The following is a 13,601-nucleotide window of genomic DNA, read 5'->3' as shown; positions in this document are numbered from 1 at the left end:
AGTACTAATGATTCGCAAGTTATGATGCATTAGGTTAAACATCCTTGGTTCAAAGTGTAAGGTAACAAGAGACTAAGGTTTACTGGAGGCCTTGGATGGCTGAGGTGTTCTAAAGAAAAACTTTTACTTGTTCACGAAAATGTCAGGAGACATTTCATTTTTTGGAGGAGAGTGTAGCCCTGAGACAGATAAATATTGACCCCTTTACATTTTGAACTGGGTAGTGGGTATTGACCGAGTTCTGAAAATAAGGAAACTACTGTGACATTTGCTGATAATACTGTTGCGATGTATTTTTAAACTCTTTCCCCGCCATTGGCAGAAATTTCTGGCTTTCTGTGTTTTCACTGTTATATGGTAGGGGGCGCTATTAGGCAACTTCTGATAGAGTACTGAATCTCCTGATCAAAACACAGGAGAAGAAGGAGCAGAAACAAGCGATCTCATATGTAAAGCCTGGTTCACACGGCAGGATAATTAGGACGATTTTAGCCCCGATTCACCCCTTCCGACAATCTTAAGGATGCTCCGATTATCGTAAAATAATTTGATCAGATATTCCTGCCGTGTGTGGTGTGTTAAGACTGCTCTCGTCTGCTCGGAAGGACGTCGGGACCGCTCCGATCTCAAATCGGGGATATCCAACATGTTGTATTTTTTTGGCCCGATTTCTCCTCGTGTGTGGTGTCCCCCGGGGACAAACGAGCACGCAGCCTGTGGACTGTGGCGTGTAGCCAATCAGAAAGCGAGGTGACGAGGCGGCGAGGAAGCACCGGGAAACAAAATCAAAACAGCCGGCGGCATGGCGTACCAGAAAGTCCGGTGGACGTCGGAGATAACGTTTTTTTTCGGTTAAAAACAAACTACAAACTATCGCCACTGCATCCTCTTCGTCCGCCATGATTGTTTACTCTGAAGTCACGTTTGATCTCGAGGGATTTTGCGAGATTTCCCATCTGACCTGGGAATGCTCGGGAGTCAAATCGGTTCGTGTGTGATGTGTTTATTTTGCCATGTGGCTGTGCACCACACACTGTACGACCAAAACTGTTAGACCCGTGATTTTTATGGCCGTGTGTGGGGTCTCTCAGGTTTGGAAAATCGGCTGACAATTTTAAAATCGTCCTGTGTGAACCAGGCTTAAGTATATGCACACGAAAAATAATGTGATCATAAAACATTAAACAGCATATAAGTCAAAACTGTCTAATATTACTGAATGAAATGTCGACCCAGGACGAGTTATAGTACTGTGAAGCATTAGGGGTGTTGATGGACTTGACTCGACTTCAGTACTTGATGAGTGAGTTCAGGTGTACACGCTACGGAGAGTGTTCCCAATCTAACCTGTGTTTTTCGTATTTCCCACAGAAATAAATGCGTTGCACCAAGGACGAGCACCACCTCGTTCTTAAAAAGTGTAACATGGACATTACTTGGACACAGTCACCTCTGATATCAAATTACTCTAAACTTTGATGTGGACACATGCATTTTTTGTAATGCTGCTTTGAAACTATATGCATTGTGAAAAGTGCTATACAAATGTTTTCACATATTTCGCTCTGTTGTGTAGCAGTTATCTTGCTGTGTTTTTTGTTTTCACCCCTACATTTTAATTTGTACGTCATGTGTCTTTTGAGAGGGAAACAGGACAGCGATAACCGTTAACCCATTAAGACAAATGATGAGTAAACACAGGCAGGCCTACGATGTTCTTTTCAACACTATTACTCTGATTATGGCACCAAATACAATACAATGTAAAAAGAAGATCTTTAGAAATGTTATTTATTTTCAATGGCGTTTAGATGCTCAGTCAGGTTGAGATCGAGGGATGGATTCACTGTAAATTCTGAAGAAATAATAGTTATTTCTCATTGTATGCGGTTGTGTAAGTTATATTTAATCTCCATTGGTTTGGGTTTTTCACCGCAAAAAAATAACGTTAAAATACCGGCAGCTGTGGTTGCCAGTAATGTACTGTTAATTTACAACCTTCTACCATTAATTCAGAGCTCTCCTTTTTTACAGTATGTTACTTTAATAATAACATGGAAGGTCTTGGACGTGTTCTAGCGAAAAGCTGAAGAGTTAATTACAGATCACATGACCTCCAGCTTTGCGTGTGAATGTTTCAAAACAAAAATTATTCTTCTGTTTATTTTTTGGGTGTCAAAAACAGCTCACAGTGATCAAATTTGTTTTTAGAGAAACACATCAACAGTTACACCAGTGCATATAAAAAAACAAATAAATGACTATGCAGACACAAATACAGACAGTGTCGAGTGATGTCGGTCTATTTACCCGTCAAACATCAGATCTACTGAACACCAAACCATTGTTCACCTGTTGAATTTAATTTGAACATGTCAGATATTTTAAAAGGAAAAGGACAACATGTTTGTTAATCCTATGTTACACAGTTAGTCCATCAAGGTTAATTTCCTTAAAGACACAGAAGCCAGCTCAGGGGAAAACACAGACTTCCTCTTACAACACTGTCATGTTAACTTTAACATCATGTATAAAATTCATTTTGTGTAATACCAGCATATTTTCCCTGTCTTGTCCACTCTCTCACTCATGATGTTTTATTTGTGGATAAGTCAAAGCAAGACAAGAGAATAACTCAATTTCCAAATAATAACCAGAATAAATGACCAGAACACACCATTAAATATGCTGAGTTTGCATTTGTAGCATCATATTATCATATTACGATTAAAGAGATAGCAAAATGATTCCATTGGAATTTAGTGGTTTAGTTCAAATTTACTGAAGAGACTCAATAGCTTTATATGATGAAGTGATTTAATTTAGGCTTTATTTCACAAACATTCAACACACACATCAGTTGTGGTAAACTGAAGCTCAAGCATGGACGCTTGATGTGCGAGAGCCAATGAGGTTCATTCTTGTGTTAAGCAGCATGTTTGAGCATCAGCAGGAACCAACATGAACAAACTGAAAGGTGCTTTATGATCCACCTGCCACCCATAAGTTTTGCCTTTTAGCCTCCTGAGACCCTGCGTCCTCATATGAGGACATTACATTTTTGCCTCTTGACACAATGATAGTCAAATTTGTAAATCTTAGACATGTTGGCCACATTTAGGGACACTGCCCTCACCATCTTGTGGTGATATAACAACATTACACCAATGTCAGTGAGAAGAAAGTGGCTAGAATTTCAGCAAAACACTTCTACACCAGCTCCCGAAAGAAAAATGACCCAGGTAAAAAATCTATTCAAATTATATGAATGAAACATAAATGTATTTATGTACAATAACTGTCTCTATCATCATATGGGGATTAAAATTTGACATATTTTAGTAATAGTAGCACTCTAGGACATCAGTAAATGTGAAGCACTCGTTTGAGGACATTGGGACTATATAACGTTATTTATTCTACCATGTGGTTAGCTAAACTTGGGAATTTTTAGACGGATCACAATATCATTGAAAAAACAACATTTGTCTGTGTGTGTGTGCGTGTGTGTGTGTAAGCATGAATTATTGAGTTAACATGGAAAAACTGGTTTGCTTTAGTGCAGAAAACTGGTAAAAATCAAGATTTTCAAAATGAAAGTGAGCCAATAAGTGGTCTTCTACTGCTCTCTGTTGGCCATTACCATTACTATTATAAAAATCAGATTTTGTCAGTGTTTATCACTTCATTTGTAGACACTTCACATAATTGCTAGTAAAATGGTACATTATAGACCCACTGTCCTTGCATGAGGACATCATATGGTAAAACATAGACCCACTGTCCTTGCATGAGGACATCATATGGTAAAACATAGACCCACTGTCCTTGCATGAGGACATAATCTCCTGCAAAAACTACTTCCTGTACAAAAACAAATTTTAGTTATTATACTTATTAGGTCCTACTTATCCCAAATAGCAAGAACAATTATAAAATGCACACCAGGCAAACTCTCGGGTCTCAGGAGGTTAGAGGGGCAGCTATTCATTCCCTTGTATAAAAAGATACAATTTATATTAAATTAATACTAAACATTGTGTATCTGTTAGATTCATTAATTTAGTAGCCTGTTTTATTAAATGCATCATTAAAATTTTATATTTTAATCTAATTTAATATTAGTCATTTTGTTAACATCCATTTATTTATCTAATGTTTATTTTTATTTAAATATTTGTCCTTTCTCTAAACTATTCATAGACCCCTGCCTTAGAAAACATTGTTGCAATCTAAATGGATTTGTCCCCCCTCAATGAATTAAATGCAATTACAAAATATAAAAAATTACTAAGTTGAAAAAAAAAAAAAAAGTGCCAACATCAGAATACAGTTGTGCTTTCTACAAAGCAAACTAGTTCTAAAGTTAGTATAAGATTTAAATTGAGAATTTGATTAGAGTATAACCCTGTAAGTAAAAGACTAAAATTCCATAAAGTTAATATAGCAGCAACCAGATTGTCAAATCAGGAGCACGTGCAAGAAAGGGTTTACAAAAATACAATGTAATAGTACTGAGGGAACACTTTAAATAATGTCTCCAGAACATTGGGAAACAAAACAGTTCCAAGACAATGGGCCTCAAATGGAGGGTAGATTTGTAACAGTCTTGAAGTTACAGCTGTCATCAACATACCAAATAAAACCAGAACAATTTTATGTTGGTAGCATTGCACAAAATGTGGTCAGACAAAAGGTCATGTTTAAAATCATTTATTAAATACTCATGGAATCAGTCTCACTTCTCCACTAGAAACCACAGTTTGCCCAGAAGTGGTAGTGTTTAAACGAACATCCCTTCCTAAAAGTGCAAGAAAACAAAAATGAACACTCCCACAACTTTTAAAACAAGCAAAATTAAACATTTTAAATAACAGGAAGCACTGACTTTGCCTGGAGCAACTTTGCTGACAAGAGCCAGAAGAGGGATGGCACACCTCCGTACTGCAATGGATGAAGACCTGAGAGAACCAAAGCTGGCATTAGGAGCCAATAGACAGTTGAAAACTGACACACTGGGTATTGTACCGTTTCCTGCAGAGGAGCCAGTGATGCTGGATCTACAAATGTGAACATCTTCACAACAAAGCGCTTGTAGTGGGTTGGGAACTGAAGACCAGATGATCCAGCCACTGGAACCAATGTGGTCAGGTAACGATCATCCTGGTACGGGCATCTGAAAAGCAAAGAGGCAGTCAGAAACACCTTACTGCACACTAGATGGATACAGACTGTCCTTACTCACCCATCAACCAGAAGGTCCCACTGGGGTAGACTGAGTGGACTAGGGGTTGATGTGGCCCAGCAATGTCCCAGCATCAGGACAATGTTGGGGTCGGTCCTCTCCAAAATGCGCACCTCAACATAGACAGGTTCCCGCAGGACTTTTGTGACCGGATAATCAGCATCACTGTAGTAGGACGTGTATGCCTCGTCCCCTGAGGAAGAATACAGTGTTTAACTTGAAACTGCTGCAACCTGGAGTTTCAGAAAGGCTTTAGGCACACATTGGACAAACACGTACCTTCTGCACAACCTTTGGTGACACATTGACCATTTGCCAGTCTAAGCTCCACCCTGAGGGGTCCAGGAGCAGCTACTGGTGGAGGTGGAGGAACAGTGTTGACCTCCACAACCAGAGCTTCCACAGAAGTACCAGAGTACCTACACTGGAAGAGAAGTCTGGACAACAAACAGTGAGCTTGTAGCATTTGTCAAAGATTAACATTTATGATAAAGCATACATCACTTACTCAAAATGGCTGTCCCTTGTGATGGAACCAAGTGATCCCATACCCACTTCATACGAGGAGGTCATTCTGTTTTCATACACCACATATCCACTGTCCTCCTGCAAATAGTAACTATTGGCATCCAGTCCAAGCAATGCAGAATAAAACCAGAAGCAGCTACTCACCACCATGCTTGTGCCACATGCAGTGACAGGGAACTGGTATATAGCAAAGAAAGGTGTGGATCCCACAGGACTGCAAGCTGGATCATTTCCACCCAGGAGACGGACTGAATCCAGGCTCAATCGAGGCAGCGTAACATCTCTAGCCACCACTACCACAAACTGACCATCTCTTATACACTGGACAGTCACTGGAACAAGGTACAAGAGCAGGTTATTGCTGAAGATCAGTTTAACATGAACACCTTTACATTGACTCAACACTCTTACCTGCCTTCCCATAGTAACACTGCTGTCCATTAAAGCAGCAGTTGATAGCTGCACACTCAGCACCACTGATACCAGGTGTTCCACATTGGATCTGCTCATAATCAGCTACAGTACATTTGTCAAGGGGCTCTGCCTGTGCCACTGGCTGCTTAGGCTGAAACTGCTGAGGAAACTGTTGACTAGCTTGTTGTTGAACTGACTGAGGAAACTGTTGAGGAAACTGTTGACTAGCTTGCTGTTGAACTGACTGAGGAAACTGTTGACTGGCTTGCTGTTGAACTGACTGAGGAAACTGTTGACTGGCTTGCTGTTGAACTGACTGAGGAAACTGTTGAGGAAACTGTTGACTAGCTTGCTGTTGAAGCTGCTGAGGAAACCGTTGACTGGCTTGCTGTTGAACTGACTGAGGAAACTGTTGAGGAAACTGTTGACTGGCTTGCTGTTGAACTGACTGAGGAAACTGTTGACTAGCTTGCTGTTGAAGCTGCTGAGGAAACCGTTGACTGGCTTGCTGTTGAACTGACTGAGGAAACTGTTGAGGAAACTGTTGACTGGCTTGCTGTTGAACTGACTGAGGAAACTGTTGAGGAAACTGTTGACTAGCTTGTTGTTGAACTGACTGAGGAAACTGTTGAGGAAACTGTTGACTGGCTTGCTGTTGAACTGACTGAGGAAACTGTTGACTAGCTTGCTGTTGAACTGACTGAGGAAACTGTTGAGGAAACTGTTGACTAGCTTGCTGTTGAAGCTGCTGAGGAAACTGTTGACTAGCTTGCTGTTGAACTGACTGTTGAAGCTGCTGAGGAAACCGTTGACTAGCTTGCTGTTGAACTGACTGAGGAAACTGTTGATTAGCTTGTTGAATTGACTGAGGAAACCGCTGGTCGGTTTGCTGGAACATCAAAGTTTGAGGATTCTGGGGAAGATTACTCCACTTTGGAACAGCATGACAGAAAGCACAGAACCAAACACAAAGTGCCAGAGACTGAACAGCACACCAACTTCCTGCCATTGTTCAACAGCTAGTCAACCTGTTGAGATGCTGCCCTTTGGTCTTTTTGTACTCTACAGACTTTGGCTAATAAATGATGATCCCTCCCTCTTCATTAACAGTCATGATTCTCCAGACTTGCATGAGTGGGCGTTTATGCAACTGGGTGATTCCATTGGTTCTTAAGAATACATTTTCCTTGCTTTTTTTCCACCCTAATTAAACATGCATAAAAGCACATATTAGTGGATTTCACACTGGAGGTTGTGTTGGGAGAAACAAGGCTTTTTCGAAAATTCAAATCAAGTGAACACATTGTTTAAAAAATGCAACACACTGGTTACACAGCACATTTCAGCTTCAGCAAGAACCAATGAGGTTCATTCTTGCGTTATGCATCACTTTTTGAGGACACAAAAGAACAAATGAGGTTAATTCTCATGTTACACAGCAGGGCTGCATTCAGCCCCGACAAAACGTTGCACAACGTTTTTTAAACAGAAACGGTGATGCGTTGAACACACTGTTCTATGAAGGACTAAAAATGACAGAACGAAAAATAAATAAATAAATAAATAAAAGTAGAAATAAATGCAGAAATAATAGTAAAAATAAATACATTTTGGTAATATAAATGGCTATTTCTGTATTTTTACATGTATTTATTTATTTATTTATGCATTTCTATATGTATTTATTTATGTATTTATACATTTATTTATATATTTATGTATTTATATATTTATTTATTTATATATTTATATATGCATTTATTTATATATTTATTTATTCCTACATTTAATTATTTCTGTATTTCCACATTTCTACATTTATTTATTTCTGTATTTCCACATTTCTACATTTATTTATTTCTGTATTTCCACATTTCTACATTTATTTATTTCTGTATTTCCACATTTCTACATTCATTTATTAAGCCACGCCCCCAAACGCGATGAGCCAATCACAGTACGCATAGCTAACCCAATACACTTGGACGTTCTCTGCTTCCTCGTCCACTGCAATGCATTGCAGTTATCAGTTTTCATTCGTTTTTATGGTTTTTCTTGTCATTTTGGCTTTTAAACAGCGTGTGTGTGTGATTTTGGTTGGGTGACAGTTGTAGGTTACAGTTTGACAAGAGTTTACAGTTTGACAAAAGCACAATGTTGTGTTTTACACAAATATAAGTAGGCTAAACACTTTGCAGTTTTAATGATGTCCTGTATGAACAAAATGACGGAGTATGTTTTTATGTTTCCACTGTTCGATCGCGCCCGTGCCTCTCTCTGACACACACACACATTCCAGCAATGCAATCTTGACATCGCAGCCTGTTCATTATTCTGCGCTCCCACCAAACGCGAATAGAGCGTCAAATTCGCGCGTATCCGCGTCTAGTTCGACGCTTGAACATTTTGAATCCAAAGCGAATAGGACACGCGTATAAAGCGAGCGTTTGAAGCGAAATAGCACCAAACTATAACGTTTACACTGTGAACTGTAAATCTTTGTTCTGGAGCTGAAGCTTATCGGCCTTCTCAACAATAAAATTATTAATATAACCCTCCAATGCATATTTAAGGCCCTTTTGGTGACATCGAGATGATATATAATCTTTCTGTCTCCAAAAAATCATCAATTGCCTCCTATGAAATGTCTCCTACTGTGACAGCTGCTGTTACCGAATGTTGACTGAGTGAGTGGAGGGGGCGTGGTTAGCCATTGGTCAATTAGCATACATGCGCAGGGAAAAATAAATGTAGATATGTGGAAATACAGAAATAAATAAATGTAGAAATGTGGAAATACATAAATAAATAAATGTAGAAATGTGGAAATACATAAATAAATAAATGTAGAAATGTGGAAATACAGAAATAAATAAATGTAGGAATAAATAAATGTATAAATAAATACATATATAAATATATAAATAAATAAATATATAAATACATAAATATATAAATAAATGTATAAATACATAAATAAATACATATAGAAATGCATAAATAAATAAATAAATACATGTAAAAATACAGAAATAGCCATTTATATTACCAAAATGTATTTATTTTACTATTATTTCTGCATTTATTTATTTATTTCTACTTTTATTTATTTATTTATTTATTTTTCGTTCTGTCATTTTTAGTCCTTCATACTGTTCTGATGACGCAAGAGTTGCAACTATGGCAGCTGAGAAGGCCATTCTTTGTGTTCTTTGTGAAGAATTTTCGGAGCCTGATGAAGTCGGTATAAATATGTGTTTAATACTACAAAATATGCCCGATGTTACAGTTACTGCACTTGCCGCCCAGAACAAAAGAGAACATCCCAATCGAGTGAAGGGATTGCTGAAACTGAAACTGAAGCACACATCTTACCTAATTCAGACTAAAACACATCTATTTAGCCTCACATACTGACTTTATTTGTAGTTCATACTGTTTTAATACCCTGTATTTTCTTTCTCATTTTTAGGAAAAGCACTTAATTACCATTGTTTATTTCTATACCAAATGTCATACACTTGCAATGAAGCTAAAAATATAAACAACTACATCATTATGTTGATATCCTATATTTTTACAATAAAACTTACGACAAACATGTCTTCTAATATCCTCAGTTGTTGCGTATACCGAGCTGCATCGAACACATTTGTAAATTACTTTCCTTGAACCCATTGTGCGAGTTCACTTTAATACCGCGTGCTTTATGTTGCTGCTGATTGGACTGCAGTTCTGACACACCCACCAAACAAGAGAAAACGTATCTCAAACCCCGTTGCACACCGGTGCACGTCGTTTCCAGGAAACATGACGTTCAACCCGGAAACCGTAGCAAATCGTTGCGCACCGTTTTGAACTTGAACGTGCCCCATGTTTGAGCTTCAGCAATAACCAGTGAGGTTCATTCTAGTATTATGCAGAGCTTTTTGAGTATCCAAAAGAAACAATGAGGTTAATTCTTGTGTTATGCAGCACTTTGAGGATCCAGAAGAACCAATGAGGTTACTTCTCATGTTACGTAGCAGTGTTTGAGCTTCAGCAAGAAGCTATGAGAACAAAATTACTCCCTTCCTCCCTTCCATTGAGGTTTTGCCCCTAAGACAATGGGCCTCGATGGCAAAAGATTGTACTACTTTATTTGTAGCAGTCTAGAAGTTACAGCCTGTGTCAACATACCAAATAAAACCAAAACAATTTTATGTTGGTAGCACTGCACAAAATGTGGTTAAACAAAAGATCAAGGTTTAACATCATTTATTAAATACTCATGGAATCAGTCTCACTTCTCCACTAGAAACCACAGTTTGCCCAGAAGTGGTGGTGTTTAAACGAACATCCCTTCCTAAAAGTGCAAGACGACAAACAAAAATGAACACTCCCACGACTTTTAAAACAAGCAAAATGAAACAATTTCAAATAACAGGAAGCACTGACTTTGCCTGGAGCAACTTTGCTGACAAGAGCCAGAAGAGGGATGGCACACCTCCGTACTGCAATGGATGAAGACCTGAGACAAGAACCAAAGCTGGCATTAGTAGCCAATAGACAGTTGAAAACTGACACACTGGGTACTGTACCGTTTCCTGCAGAGGAGCCAGTGATGCTGGATCTACAAATGTGAACATCTTCACAACAAAGCGCTTGTAGTGGGTTGGGAATTGAAGACCAGATGATCCAGCCACTGGAACCAATGTGGTCACTCCCAGTCTTTTCAAACCTGCCCCCGTCGTCAGGCACCCCATCGCAGCCTGACTTCAACCATAAGTAGATCCAGGTAATGTTCACCGTTGGTCAGAGGTGGAAACCTGCGCAAAGAATTTTTTAAAGTGCTAGAGGGGGTGCGCTCTCCCCAGTAGCACTAACTTCACCATGATGAGGTAGGTCTGGTGGCATGGGTGGGCATAGGACGACCAGCTCCTCATCCTGGCTGCAGGAGACTGCCGGGACCTAGCTCTGTTTAGCCCAGCCTATTGCGGGCCGCCAGCGCATTGCTTTCCTGTTGTGGTGTGCTCCCTTAGCCTTGCCTCAAGAGGCTAACCCACAAGGCAGTGGCGCTCTTTACCCATAGCTGGGGCAGTGGTTGACGGGCGTCAGGGCGTGTCCACACCACATCTCTGGGGCCCACTTCTGCTCCGAGATCCCCTGCAGTTTAGCCTGCTGCGAGGTACCCAGTTACCATGTGTGGCCGCGAGGAGGCACTGCAAGAGTCTTGGTGGTGGAGAGGCTGTGAACTGGCGGAGGAGACTTACGCACTCGGCTCCTCTTTTCACCCCCTTTGAGGGGGCTAGCCAGCGGCGGTAGGTAAAAAGCAGAAAGTTGCAAGCAGCGTGCACTAACTACAAACACCTCCACACTGCACTAGACACTTCACACACACCCTGTGAGAGTCACACACACACACACACACACACACACACACACACACACACACACACACACACACACACACACACACACACACACACACACACACTCCAGATTCTGATGAAGGACCTGCGCCTGCCCTAGACACACACACACACACACACACAAACACACTCTCCAGATCTGATGAAGGACCTGCGCCTGGACACACTCACACACACACACACACACACACAGACACACACTCCAGATTCTGATGAAGGACCTGCGCCTGGACACACTGTCACACACACACACACACACACACACACACACACACACACACACACACACACACACTCCAGATTCTGATGAAGGACCTGCGCCTGGACACACTCTCACACACACACACACACACTCCAGATTCTGATGAAGGACCTGCGCCTGGACACACTCTCACACACACACACACACACACACACACACACACACACACACACACACACACACACACACACCAGATTCTGATGAAGGACCTGCGCCTGGACACACTCTCACACACACACACACACACACACACACACACACACACACTCCAGATTCTGATGAAGGACCTGCGCCTGGACACACTCTCACACACACACACACACACACACACACACTCCAGATTCTGATGAAGGACCTGCGCCTGGACACACTCTCACTCACACACACACACACACACACACACACACACACACACACACACACACACACACACACACACACACACACACACTCCAGATTCTGATGAAGGACCTGTGCCTGGACACGATGACAACGCATTCCTGAAGTGTCCACTAGTCTCTCCCCTGTGAAGGCCTCCTTCCCTTTACCTCAGTACATATAAAACGTTGTTGGGATAATTCCGGTTCATGTGGCTAGGCGGAAGCGAAAAAAAAAAATCTATATTAAACATTTTTAAGGCCAGACAAATAATTTGTTGAGGTCCATTTGTAAAGAAAGACTACACGCCTGCGCGCATATATATTGAAACGTGCATACCTATAGACTAAACACGTAATATGCATGTGCACGCCGTCAGCGTTCTCACAGATTCACGTTTTTGAAGTTTACGCAGAGATGATAACCTTTTTTTCAATATTATTCAGTGCTTGCACCTTGGAACTTATTTCAAGGTTTGCATTCTCGAGCCACCAAACACTGTTTTTGTGCGGATGAGCGGCCGGAGCGCGTTAAGGGTTTTCGGTTAAAATGGTGTCGTGTTAGCGGCCCCTAAGTTAATAGGCTAACTAATAATCTGCGCAACGGAAGTGAATCAATCAAAACTAACTTTAGCTGTAAACAGTTTTGTAAAGCCAAAACAATCTCTGTTACTTTAATTTCCTGCTATCAATGTAAAGCTGCTTTGAAACAATCTATATTGGTAAAAGCGCTATATAAATGAAGGTGACATGACTTTTTACATTTTTTGACTCACTAAATCTGCCAAATTGTCTTGTATTTCACCAAGTAAAGAAAGCTAGGACCATAAACAATGTTTGCATTGTGACATTAATGTTCTGTATATTATAGTTTATAATTATTTTACCCTATATTTATTTTTTATACATTCCACTTTAAACAGGCTTACATAAGAAGAGCGAAAGATCACATAAAAATAACGGTTAAGGCGGAGCTTAAGGAAGGGCCAGTTCTGATGAAATATTATCACGATGCAAAACATAAATAGTCTTAGCTTTATCTAGCACTTTATTTTTCTTATTTCTCCTTGAAATGTCAAGGAGAAATATTACCTTGACATTTCTGTGTGAGACACTAATGATGAAGTGCTTGACTGTCAACACGCGTAGCCTAAATTACCTGACACACATAAGCTACAGCTGTACAATGTCAATATCACCTCTTGAGTATTACTAAAGTATTTTATGTATGTAATGGAAAAAGATTAAACTGATATTATAGCTGTTCGAACGCCCCACCCTTTTGTGTGTGTGTGTGTGTGTGTGTGTGTGTGTTATTGTTTGTGTTTTTTATTTATTTTATTTTATTGCATAACAGAACAATA

At 40.1% G+C, this 13,601-nt stretch overlaps 1 protein-coding gene across 2 annotated transcripts; it reads right to left on the bottom strand.

Moving 5' to 3' along the window:
- Window positions 1–4,491: 4,491 nt before the first annotated feature.
- Window positions 4,492–7,243, bottom strand: LOC308687491 (zona pellucida sperm-binding protein 4-like). 2 transcript variants are annotated; one of them, XM_081360064.1, is made up of 8 exons: window positions 6,185–7,243; window positions 5,918–6,105; window positions 5,754–5,851; window positions 5,525–5,682; window positions 5,246–5,438; window positions 5,029–5,176; window positions 4,889–4,961; window positions 4,492–4,801 (listed from the first exon to the last, which is right to left on the bottom strand). In XM_081360064.1, exons 1-8 carry the CDS (start codon window positions 7,194–7,196, stop codon window positions 4,725–4,727), a joined length of 1,947 nt encoding a protein of 648 aa, XP_081216190.1. In that variant the 5' UTR covers window positions 7,197–7,243; the 3' UTR covers window positions 4,492–4,724. The 2 variants fall into 2 exon arrangements, with proteins under 2 accessions (XP_081216190.1, XP_081216189.1); XM_081360063.1 differs by having other exon boundaries at window positions 4,698–4,801; window positions 5,754–6,105; window positions 6,185–7,217.
- Window positions 7,244–13,601: the final 6,358 nt, after the last annotated feature.

Source organism: Scardinius erythrophthalmus, assembly GCF_964197995.2.
Source record: "Scardinius erythrophthalmus genome assembly, chromosome: 3".
Taxonomy (NCBI): domain Eukaryota; kingdom Metazoa; phylum Chordata; class Actinopteri; order Cypriniformes; family Leuciscidae; genus Scardinius; species Scardinius erythrophthalmus.
The sequence above is the reverse complement of the archived record's forward strand: the minus strand, read 5'-3'. Positions and strand labels throughout refer to the sequence as shown.

Coding starts and splice junctions, on each gene's coding strand:
- LOC308687491 (XM_081360063.1), bottom strand. CDS start 7,196: ATGGCAGGAAGTTGGTGTGCTGTTCAGTCTCTGGCACTTTGTGTTTGG. Junction 4,962..5,028: donor TGGCTCCTCTGCAGGAAACG/GTACAATACCCA, acceptor TGGTTCTCTCAG/GTCTTCATCCATTGCAGTAC. Junction 4,802..4,888: donor GCAAAGTTGCTCCAGGCAAA/GTCAGTGCTTCC, acceptor TTGCACTTTTAG/GAAGGGATGTTCGTTTAAAC.